Below are 12,085 nucleotides of genomic sequence, written 5' to 3'. Positions count from 1 at the left end.
AGACAAATTTTGTATGATTTCGCTTCTATGAAATATCTGAAGTAGTTAAACTCACAGAGACAGAAATTAGAATGGTGGAGGCAGGACGCAATCATGGGGGGGGGGGGGGGTGTTGCTCAATGAATATAGAGTTTCAGTTTTGCAAAAATTCTACAGATCTGTTACATAACAATGTAAACAGTTAACACTTCTGAACTATGCCCATAAAAACAGTTAGGATTATATGTTCTTTTTTTTTAAGATTTCTTTTTGATGTGGGTCATTTTTAAAGTCTTTATTGAAATTGTTATAATACTGCTTCTGTTTTATATTTTGGTTTTTGTGGCTGGGAGGCATGTAGGACCTTAGCTCCCAGACCGGGAATCCAACCTATACCCTCTGAACTGGAAGGCCAAGTCTTAATTAACCACTGGACCGTCAAAGTGTGTTCTACGTCACAGAGGTTTGAAGAGGAGGGCCGCCTCCTTGGTGCGCTCTTCATTTTTAAATCCAGCCTTGCTAGCTCTTTCATCCAATCACAGTATCTCTAGAGCCCCCACCTGCCTTTTCTCCGGATAGGAATGGCCTCCGCGCTCCGCCAGGCGCCGCCCTCGCCGCGGCCTTGCTCGCCCTGCCCCTCGCCCCTCCTACGAGTTTCCTCCAATCGCAGCCCTGGCCCCGCCTCCTACCCAGCCTTTTTCCTGCATCCGGGCTCGGAGAGGCGGCTCTGAAGACCAGCGAGCAGCATGGAGGTCCGCGGCGAGTCCCCGTCCGGCCCGAGCTGTTCGTCGTCCTCCCGGGATGGCTCCGGGGTCTCGGTCTCCAAGGAGTTGCTGGTGGCGGGGAGCGGCGGCCGCGGAGGTGACGGACGGGTGGGCGGCAGCGGCGTGGGGCGCGCACGTGCAGCTGGGGGCGGCGCTGCTGGAGCGGCGGGTCGGGGGCTCCCTGCCTAGCGCCTGCACCGCCGAGGGACCCGGACAGGCCTCGGGCTGCGGGGTTGGGGGACTGGCCGGCCTGGGTGTGGGCATCCGGCCTCTAGCCCGAGGGTGGTTCATGTTTTAGGCACAGTGCTGAGTGCCCGGTGCTGACCGCCGCAGCACGACCTTCCCCCGCCCAAGGGGACGGCCTTAGAATCAGGCCTGGGTTCCAGCAGCTGGCTAGTAAGGGGAGCAGGTGAGTATTATGGAATGAGCACCCTCTCTCTGCAGATGCTCACGGAGCCACCCTTAGTGCCCTCCTCTGGTAGAGGGAGACGCATCCGGGAAACCCTCATAGCTTTTTAGACATCATAATAGAGAGCTAAGAAAAGCTAGGGTTCGAATCCCAACCCCACGAGTAATTAGATGTCGAACTTTTTTTGGAGGGGGACGCTGTTCGAGGAGAATAAAGTTCATTCGAATGGGAGACGCTGTTAGAACAGATGGCCAGCTCAAGGAAGAGCCGAACCAGCTGTGGAACTTTTTTGTGGCTCATTGTCCGACGCTTTGCGACCCTATGGACTGCAGCACTCCAGGCTTCCCTGTCCTTCACTGTCTCCCAGAGTTTCCTGAAACTCATGTCCGTTGAGTGGATGATGCCATCCAACCATCTCATCCTCTGTTGCCCTCTTCTCCTCCTGCCCTCAGTCTTTCCCAGCATCAGGGTCTTTTCCAGTGAGTCGGGCTCTTCACATCAGGTGGCCAAAATATTGGAGCTTCAACTTCAGCGTCAGTCCTTGCAATGAGTATTTCATTGTCGATTTCCTTTAGGATTGACTGCTTTGATCTCTTTGCAGTCCAAGGTGCTCTCAGGAGTCTTCAGCACCATAGTAGGAGAGTTGTTTACATCCCCAGTGCCTCAGTTTTTACATTTGGAAAATGGAAGTACTAGTACCTATAGTTTTTTGTTTTTTGTTGTTTTTTTTTTTCTGAGAAGAAGAATGAGTGTAATGTCTTGGGCATATCCTCATTTAATATTAACTTGAAAAAAGATTCTGTGAGAATCCAGAGCATCCGAAGACATAATAATGGCTGGAGCTTCTTGGTGCCCACTCTGCCCCAGGAATTAATTCGCCAAATTTAATCCACACAGCTGCCCTGTGTGGAGTTGGTTCTGTTAGGGCAGTTGTATAGATGAGGAAACGGAGGAGACCTGTTGTATCATACAGATAAGTAACTTGTTGGAGGTTGTGTGGCTGGAAACTGGCAAAACTGGGATTTGAGTCCAGTCGGTGTGGCCCCAGAGTCCATGCTCTTTTCACTAATCCAACTATTAGGTATAAGCTATTGATAGTAAGCTAGGAGTGTTGAGCTGCTGCTTTGAGGGTGAACAGGATTTTTATATCAGAGTGAAGAGATTTGCCAGGTGTGGGAACCAGGGTGCATAAAGCCGTGGGTTTTGAAAGGTGAGTCCTGTTCTCTGTGCTCTGATGGGCTGGAGAGTTGGGTTGATTTGAGGAGCTGTGAAAATACTAAAAGAGTTCTCTTTAAAGGGCTGTTTTGTCTACATCAGACATCTTGACTGAAAGGGAACTTACCAGGCAGAGATGTTCTATAAATGAAGAAATTAATACTCAAAAAGTGTAGGTGATTTGCCCAGTATAATGTAGCTGGTAAACCATTTCTGGCTTTGCTTAACCCTTATGTACTCTGTACTGCTTCCTGCATTCTGTCATTGCCAACCTACATTTGTTGCTGGTAGATTTCTGGCCCAGAAAGGTGCAGTTTAGTGGGCATTTATTACCTGGCATTGAAGGCGGAGATGTAAGAGACAGGTTTAAAGGGGGAAGATCTGCAGAAAGAACTAAAATGTTGTAATGGAACTTGGAGTGCTCCTTTTTATTTTTTTTAATGTGTTAGAAAGTGAGGAAGGAACAGTCAAGACTTGAGGGTGGAGGGTGGTCTCGGAAAGTTTGCTCTTGGGCTCCTGTCTCTTTGTGCTGTAATAAAGGAAGTGTGTGTGTGTGTGTGTGTGTGTCTGTGTTTTCAGGTATATGGGACAGGTTGCTCATCAACCCCAAGCCTAATTCCAGAAAGAATTCTACTCTTCAAACAGTTCGGATAGAGAGGAGTCCCTGTAAGTACCCTTCCCTCTCTTCTCTCTCTCTCTCTCTCAAGAACCCTCTCTGATGTGAAATTCTGCCTAATTAATCACTTCTTTGTTGGGACAGTGTCTGCTTTTGTTGTCAGAGTCCAGTCTAGCAAGACTTACTTGGAAATTACATCGTGAATTCAGTGCACAGGGGTAAAATTTCTTGTATTATTCCCCTGCTTTAAGAGGGTGGGGGTTAGACCAGGCAGGAGACTCGGGTTCGATTCCTGGGTTGGGAAGATTCCCTGGAGACAGGACTGGCAACCCACTCCAGTATTCTTGCCTGGAGAATCTTATGGACAGAAGAGCCTGGCAGGCTGCAGTCCTTGGGGTCGCAAAGAGTCAGACACGACTGAGTGACTAACACTTAAGAGGGTAACCTTGCCCAGAAAAACCTGTGGGATGGATTTTTGGAAATCAAAATCAATTATTGTTAAACTCCCATGGGAAATTTTTCCAGAGGTTACTGAGTCCCAAATGTCACACACAGATGTGGGAAAACATCACCATATTTGATTAAATTGGACACAGTTACTTAAATGGTAAACGTTACTCTTAACAGGGCCAGTTCTTTTTATTAATTACTCTGTGATATTGCTGTACCACATACTCTAAATATAGGTGAGTCAGACTTTGTTCAGATAGCATCATGTAATACTTAGCATCTGTGTAATTCCCTCTTAATGTTTAAAAAAAAATAAAGAATTAGTAAAAGTGGTGTAAATGATACATGAGGTTATTTTATCATGTCTATAAACTACAAAATCGTGAGTAGTCGAGGGGAAGTTAAATGTGCACTAAATGTGCAACAGCTGAAATGATTGCATGGTGGCTCCCCATTCAGATATAAGTTTTTGTGGGGACATAGGTATATATTTTTGGAGGATACATATTTCTGAGTGGAATTTTAAGAATTTTTATTTTTTAGTATTTTGGCCATGCCACCCATCATGTGGGATCTTAGTTCCCCAACCAGGGGTGAAACTGTCACCCCCTGCATTGGAAGCATGGTGCCTCAACCACTGGACCCCAAGGGAAGTCCCCACAGTGTATTTTTTAATAGAGAAAAGATCATCAAATTATTTTCCAAGTTGGGTATACCATCTGGAATCCTTCTAGCAGTCCTGTTTGACAATTCAAGGCCATTTCTTGACCTTCACCTCCATTTTCTTCTTCCATGCTCTGAACATTTTAGTCCACTGTTACATGGCTGTATCAGTGACCTAACAAGTTCTGAGAGTTCATGATGTGCATGGGTATATGCTGGGCCTGTCCTGAGAGCTCACTCAATAAATGACATATCCCTGATCTTTGTCCCCCTGTGCTTAGCACAGTACCTGATAGTTACTACCCCTGTTTTACAGATGGGTAAACTGAGGTTTTGATTGGCTAAATTAAATGTATTAGACTCCTGTGGTTGCACATGAATGAAACCCAGCTCCAGTTGCCTTTAGCCAGCTGATGTTGGCTCATTTGTTGGGGAAAAATACCCCCAGTGATTTCAGGTACATCTGAATCCAGGTGCTCAGCGTCATCTGGCATCTGCCACTCTATATCTCTTAGCTCTACCTTCCTGGTGTTGACTTTATCTAGAACCAGCTCTTCCCTGATGATGGGTGGTAGGTGGGCCAGTTTATCAGCAACTCTAGGTTTACATTCAGCAACTCACCTAGTCATTGACTCTGAAAGAATGGACATCTTTCTCAACAGTCCAAAACAGAGTCCCAGGGTGATCTCTAATTGGCTTGCCAGATCACAGTGTCATGAGACCAAATCATAGTGGCCAAGGTTGTGGAATACATAGGCATGGACTGGGAAGGGACCAGAGTGACTAAGAGTGACAGAGCTTAAGAAAAGTCATTATCAGAAGAAAGGGAAACAGATGTGGGGCTTCATTAACATCCATTGCTTCATTAACCTGCCCCAGGTAACTCAGATAGTGAGACGTGGAACTGGGGCTCTGTGAAGAACCTCATCTGTCTGACCCCAAAGCCTTGGAGCCTCATGCATTTAAGTATTAAGTCCTACTGCCTACTTATTCAGTTACTGTCTGTTGACTGCCATTCTTCTAGGAATTTTCAGCTCTGAGCATATATGACAAACACGAAACATTGAGAAATAATTGCTGAATTGTACAGTCCATGCTGCCTTTCCATGGACATAGGAATTCCCCAGACAAGAATACTGGCATGGGTAACCATTCCCTTCTCCAGGAGATCTTCCTGACCCAGGCATCCAACCCAGGTCTCCTGCGTTGCAGGCAGATTCTTTACTGCCTGAGCCACCAGGGAAGCCCAGCATTTTAAGAATTCAGAAGAGAATGAAAAGTTTTAAAATAGAAGGAATTTGAATGCTTTTTTATTGAATTGTTAGTATTCCTGTCAAATTGAGAAGTGTTTTGATAGAAATTCTGGACTTTAAAAGTTTGGCCAGAGACTGACATAAATATTGATAAATGATATTTTCGCTCCTCAGTGCTGGACCAAGTACGGACTTTTCTCCCACAGATGGCTCAGGCAAACGAAAAACTAAGAAAAGAAATGGCAACTGCTCAACCTGGTCATTTCAATATTGAAAATACTGATGAGACTCTTGGACAAGTTATTCAAATGGTAACTATGCCTTGTTTTCATTTCATCATATAAAATAAACAATATGTGTCGTCACCTGAAAAACAAAGAGAACCTTCGAATTTTAATTCCAAGTGTTATTTTCCTTTTTGCAAATTCAGCTCATGTTTCCAGTACTGCACAGGTTCTCAGTCATTGGATGGTTAAATGACCAAATTATTTAATCCTAATAACCTCGTAAGTCAGCAAGCTTCCCTGAGTGAAGTCTAGGAATTTAGTCATTCAGAATCATAGAAAGGCTTTTTCAATTCCAATAACACATGTGTTATCTAGAAGCATTTATATACTAAGTATCCCAAGTTTTTTAAAATTTTCCCATTCAAGGCCCAAAAGAGGTAATCAGAGTCTGAATCATTGAGAATGCAAAAATAAACAATGTGTGTAACAGAAAAACTGATTATATAACTCAGGTGTGAAAATTGTCTCTCACTTTGGGCTCCTCTTATTTCTGCACTGAAATCCCCTTTATAACACTCGTGTCTGGACAGAGCTGACACCATTTTTAATAATCATATACCTGATTGATCAGCAGATATGGCAGCTCTGCATCTAGAATACATCCTGAGTCAACCCACTCCCGCTCAGCACCCACGACCCTCACTCTAGGTGAAGATAGTCTTCCCTCTGGATTATCCCAGGAATTTCCCAGTCAGGCTTTCTGCTTCCACTTTTTTTCCCCAGAGTTTGTTCTTGACACATTGCATGTGGCCCCCAGTTTGGGAACCAGGGGGCTTCCCGTTACATTTCTAATTAATTCAGAGTCCTTCATGGGCCAGTGTGATCCTGCCTCCGTCTCTCCATTGACCTTCTCTCTCACCAAGGACCCTCACTGATTGTACCCTAGCCTCCGTCTCCTTGCTCTGGGCCTTTTCCCTCTTTGTAAAATCCCATCCCCAAATTCCTCCATCTTTCATCACGTGTCACCTCAGTGGCTTGCTTTCTTCTTGTTTTCTTTTTTAACTTTTCACTGCCCTACACTGTGCTTTCTGAGTAATTGTTTATTGCCTTTTAAAAAAGATACATTAACTTATTTGGCTATACCAGCTTTTAGTGGCAGCATGTGGGATTTAGTTCCCCGACCAGGGATCAAAGTCAGGCCCCCTGCATTGGGAGCATGGGCCCACGGGACCACCAGAAAACCTGTTTCTTAACTAGAACAGAGGTCAGCAGCCATTGTATGTAGGGAGCCAGATAGTAAATAACGTTAGGCTTTGTGGACCACACTGTCTCCATTATGACTGTTTATTTCTGCCATTTCCATGTGAAGACAGGTGTGTGTGTGCGCGCGCACGCACACTCACTCACTAAGTCGCTTCAGTTGTCCAACGCTTTGCAACCCTATGGACTATAGCCTGCCAGGCTCCTTTGTCCATGAGATCCTCCAGGCAAGAATACTAAAGTGGGTTGCCATGCCCTCCTCCAGGGGATCTTCCCCACCGAGAGGTTTAACCCACATCTCTTACATCACCTGCATTAGCAGGCAGGTTCTTTACTACCAGCGCCACCTGTGAAGCCCCAAAGACAGCTGTAGATAATACGTAATGAGTAGGCACGTTTTACAAACTTTTTATGGAATCCAAAATTTGAATTTCATATAATTTTTGCATTTCATGAAATACTATTCTTTTTTTTTTTCTACCACTCAAAACGTAAAAGCATTCTTAGTTCATGAGCTGCATGAAAACAGGCAGGGGGCTGGGTTTGCCCTGCAGGCCATGGTTTGCCAGCTCCTGCTCAAAAACATAAGTTCCACAAAGGCAAGGATTTTGTTGTTGTTGTTGAGATTCTAATGTGGTGCCCGGTTAATGTTGGCATTTGTTAATATTTGTTGAGTGAGTTTTGTTGAATAGATTCAGCTATATAGATTTCAGTTGTGAGGAACTTTTTAGACTTGTAATAAAAGTAAATCCTTAGGCCAGACCCTGGCAACTGAAAGAATAATAGTTCCGTATTGTATTAAAAACATTTCCTGTCTTCTGTCCTTCAGTATTTGTTCTGTGCTTCAGTATTTGTTCTAAGTGTTGGTCGTTGTTCCCAAAGTTGTTTTTATAACTCTCTAGTGAACTCGCCCAAAATAAATCTCCCACATGGTGTGTTTTTTTTACTTTCAGGACGTGGCCTTGTTTGAGATGAATCAGTCTCATTCGAAAGAAGAGGACAGTTCGGAAGAGAATTCACAAGACAGTTCAGAAGAAAGTTCAGAATCTGAGGATGAAGGTGACAGCATCTCTTCTGAAGGTGAAGTCACCATAGATAATATTAAGCTTCCTCATTCAGAAGACGGAAAAGGCAAGATAGAGGTTCTGGACGGTTCTGCTAGTGAAAACAAAGAAAAACAGGAAAATAAGTGATCTGAGAAACAGGTGATAGATGCCTGCTAATTCTATGGAAAAGAGTGTGACTCACTACTTGTTTTGCATTTCAGATACTATGGTGCTTTTTTGCAATATTGAATGTACTTTGTTTCTTGGAGAAACAGAAGCTGGCTTTTAAAGACCTAGAAGAGATAGCATTTGGAGATCCTCTCAGAGCACACTGTATTTGATTTCATGCTAAAGAGATTGTGTTTAGAAAGCTTAATTTTATGTATAGTAATGAGTGAGTTTGTTGGCATTCTTCTTCATAGCATAGACTTCAGAAATCTCAAACTTATTTTAAGGTAAAAATACATATCACCTGTTCATTTTTACTTTAAATTGTCCACTTAGATAAAACAACCTAGGTTGGTTTTTATTTTTTAAGTTATTATAAAGTCAGATTTATTTATTACCATCAAAATGGGGTCAATGAGGGAGAAATCTTTTAAAGAGGTTTTTTACAAAGAAAATAATTACTTACATTTAGCCACCCTCAGACATATCTACTTTCATTAAAAAAAAAAAAAATTCCTTTCCAGTTTGAGCTGGAAAACTGGTGTTCTGTGGTTTAATCACTGTCGATGACTCTGCAGCCCCTTATTACATACTAGCATGTAGAATTTTTATATTTCTCCCTTGCCATGGCTGTCTCATACAATACAACTCGGTGTTCAGTACAGTTCAAGAAGTCATCTAAGTTCAGTTCTCTGAATTGTATGTAGAATTTGCTTTTTTAGTTTTGTTTTTTCTTTTTCTCATAAAGCAATGTTTTTGTTTGTTTCAACTATTGAAATTATTCCTCACAGTTGCCCAGTTTTGAAATCTGTTCATCGTAGAGAATAGGGACACCCCAGGAAAAATAGGGCACAGTACATGAAAAGATAGTACTTGGTTTTCCCTTTCAAAAGGCAAAATGATCCTACTTTGGAGTCTCCTTTCTGCCTTATTCTTGACCTTATTAAACTTGTGTGGGATCTTATTTGCCATGGAACTGGCTTTGCTCAGGATGTAAACTAGAGAATTTAAAGGAATGTCTCCAAGTGCATTGAGCTGATGGAACTTTCTTCCCTAATGTTTTAGGGTTTTTTTTTTAACTGTTTTTTTTCTTACTCCTCACCTTATCCTTGTGAATACTCTGAAGATAATTCTCCAGGTTCTTTCTGTTATTTCCCATTGGAAATTGGAACCCGGGCTGTGCCTTAAAAGTGTGCAGAGTGAACAGATCTGGAAACCAGATTTCTCAGCTAGAAAAGATACCATGTTGTCCCTTGTAGCACCAAACACAGCTGTGATGAATTATTGGTGTAAATATTTATTTAAATAAATTAACAAATATTTAAGTAATGTCTTCTACCAGCTAACATTTATGCCACATTGTGGGAAGAGTTGCATTTGTCTGGTTCACTCCTTACCGTGGTGCATGGTACACAGTAGGCACTGAATGATGTAGATAAATGAATCAACAGGTATATGGGGGGTGTACAGGACATTTAAAGCCATGGTATCCATGGGGATATGAAGGTGTGAGTTCACCAGAAATGCACACCTAAGTAGAAATAGACTGGTTAGTGAAAGAGACTAGTCAGTGTAGAATTACATACTAGTATGTAGAATTTTAGTGTTTCTCCCCTTCCGTGGCTATCTCATATAATACAACTAAGTGTTCTCTGCAGTTGAAGAAGTCACCTAAATTCAGTTCTCTGGACAGTCTTATGACATTGGAGGGAAAAAAAATCTAATATGTGATAGGGTTGTCCTTTTAAGTAAGTGTAAATTGGATCCATTATTTAATACACAGTGTCAGGGATGGCTGTTTTTAAACAAAGTTAGAATCTAGGCTCATACCATGTACTAAAGTCAAGGGACAAATTGGGGAAAATATTTGCAATAAAAGTCAAAGAATGAGTGTTATTAATATAAAATGGGCTCTTAAAAAATAGTAAAAAAATAAAAAGACTAATAATCTCAATAGACGTGAGCAGATAATTCACAGGGAAAAAATGTTCAGTCCCATTTCTCAAAGAAATGCAAATAAAACTAAGGTGGTATTTTTTTACCTGTTGAAGTGGCAGATGAAACACCAGCTAGTACTTAACTAGTACTTAACCTTTTTGTGTGCCTGCCACTATTCTGAGTGTTTTATGAGCTACCAGCACTCTCACACACAGAAAAATTTATCGAGTTACACATTTAACATCTGTGCACTGTGTATGTTATACCTCAGTGAAAGAGCTGTTTTGTGTGTAAGCAGCTTGCTTTACAGTCTCTTGGAAGCCGAGTCCCTGTCATGCCTTGGTTGGTCTGACCCTGTGCATCCTTGGCCTGATTCTTAGGTGTAAGGTGACAGCTGCTGTTTGAACAGTCTTGTTCCCGCTAAGGCTGCTGAAATGTTCTCTTTAACCTTGTGTGTTATCTATTTGTGGCTGTTTGACAGTCATAAACTGGGTAATTGGATGTAATGGTCTTGGAAGCAAAAATATTCTTATTGAATCTCCTCTATCCTCATAATACTTTGTGCATCAGATGTGGTATTTATAAAAAAATAAAACTGCCTTGCCAAGTAGCTTGTATTCCTGTGCCCGAGTCTGCTGCTGTGGCAGAAAAGACAAGAGAGATTGAGTCTTTCATTTGTATTTCCCTCAGTGCCTGGCATGGTGCCTTTCACTCAGAATGTACAATGAATGTTCATGAAAAAAAATTTTTTTTTCCTCTTGACATCAATAAAGTAATACATCTTAAACATCAGTGGTCGCCAGTCCTGAAGAAAGACAGGTTTACTATTGTCTTTTGTCTTACTGACTAGTAGACTTTTCCCCAGAGTTTAATGCTGGAATCTTTGTGGGTGACTCCCCACCATGTGGACTCCCCTGGTGGCTCAGAGAGTAAAGAATCTGTCTGCAATGCAGGAGACCTGGGTTCCACCCCTGGGTTGGAAAGATACCCTGGAGAAAGAATGGCAACCCACTTTTGCCAGTATTCTTGCCTGGAGAATTCCACGGGCAGAGGAACCTGGCAGGCTACTGTCCATGGGGTCACAAAGAGTTGGATACGACTGAGTGATAACACTTTCACTTTCTCCACCATTTGTTCATGGAAAATCCTTGCAGTGATTGGCTTGGGGATGGGTATGTGACAACCTTCCCAAAGAGGCACAAGCCAAGTCTTGTTAGTAGACTTTCTGGAAAGAAAAGGATTTCTTATTCCTAAGAAGGAAGCACATGAAAAATTGGCTCCTCCTTTGGAACCATGGATATCTTGTGGTTGGATGTGGCTCTTGCCACTCTGACCTAGTGGGCATACCTGGAGCCACAGTCAGCATGCCAAGGGGAGCACAGAGAAGCGAGGAACATCACTGAATTACGCATCAAATAACTTGACAAAGCTATCACTGGATTTCTAATTTTGTGATAGTGAATTTTTTTTGTTTTGTTTTGTTTTTTAAAAAAAGACCACTACCTTATGAGATGCTCTTCTACCTACTTCACAGATTGAAAGAAAAAAGTACAGGGAGACACAGAGCAAAAATTGTAAAGCCTCCCAATAGGCAAGTGGTGGAGAGACTTCCCTGGTGGGCCAATGGCTGACTCTCCTTCCAGTCCAAGGGGCCTGGGTTCAATCCCTGGTCCAGGAGTTAGATTGCATGTGCCGCAACTAAGACCCCGTGCAACTTAAGTGGTGGAGCCACATTTCCAGTTCAGTCAGCCACACGCTGCCATTATTGGTCTGCCAGTCCCAAAGCCACAAGCATAGGCTCTGAAGCGGGATCGATCCCAGCGCAGCCACTTATCTTAGATTTTCCCTTTGTAAAATGGGAATAATAGTATCTCCCATATGAGGTTTTAGTACTAATAAGAAATGAATGACTTAATACCTATCACGTGCTTAGAACAGTGTTTGATAAGTGTGAGGTGTTATGCTATAAGAAAAATACAGTGGTGGCAAAAAACAGTCAAAGAGCAAATATAAATGTCCAACAATAAGAGAACAAGTTGAATTAAAGCCAATGAACATATGTAGAGGTATGTTTATTGACATAGAAAGATGGTTACA

The 12,085-nt window shown here is 42.5% G+C and overlaps 1 protein-coding gene across 1 annotated transcript; it reads left to right on the top strand.

The window, feature by feature from the left end:
* The first annotated feature begins 680 nt into the window (after positions 1-680).
* Positions 681-10,780, top strand: NOPCHAP1 (NOP protein chaperone 1). Its single transcript, XM_020902822.2, has 4 exons — positions 681-840; positions 2,947-3,033; positions 5,524-5,660; positions 7,790-10,780. The coding sequence occupies exons 1-4, from the start codon at positions 726-728 to the stop codon at positions 8,027-8,029; spliced, it is 579 nt and encodes a 192-aa protein (XP_020758481.2). The 5' UTR covers positions 681-725; the 3' UTR covers positions 8,030-10,780.
* The last annotated feature ends 1,305 nt before the right edge of the window (positions 10,781-12,085 follow it).

The sequence above is a fragment of the Odocoileus virginianus genome, chromosome 23 (genome assembly GCF_023699985.2).
Source record: "Odocoileus virginianus isolate 20LAN1187 ecotype Illinois chromosome 23, Ovbor_1.2, whole genome shotgun sequence".
NCBI classification, from domain to species: Eukaryota; Metazoa; Chordata; class Mammalia; order Artiodactyla; family Cervidae; genus Odocoileus; species Odocoileus virginianus.
This window is presented reverse-complemented; position numbering and strand designations above follow the sequence as displayed.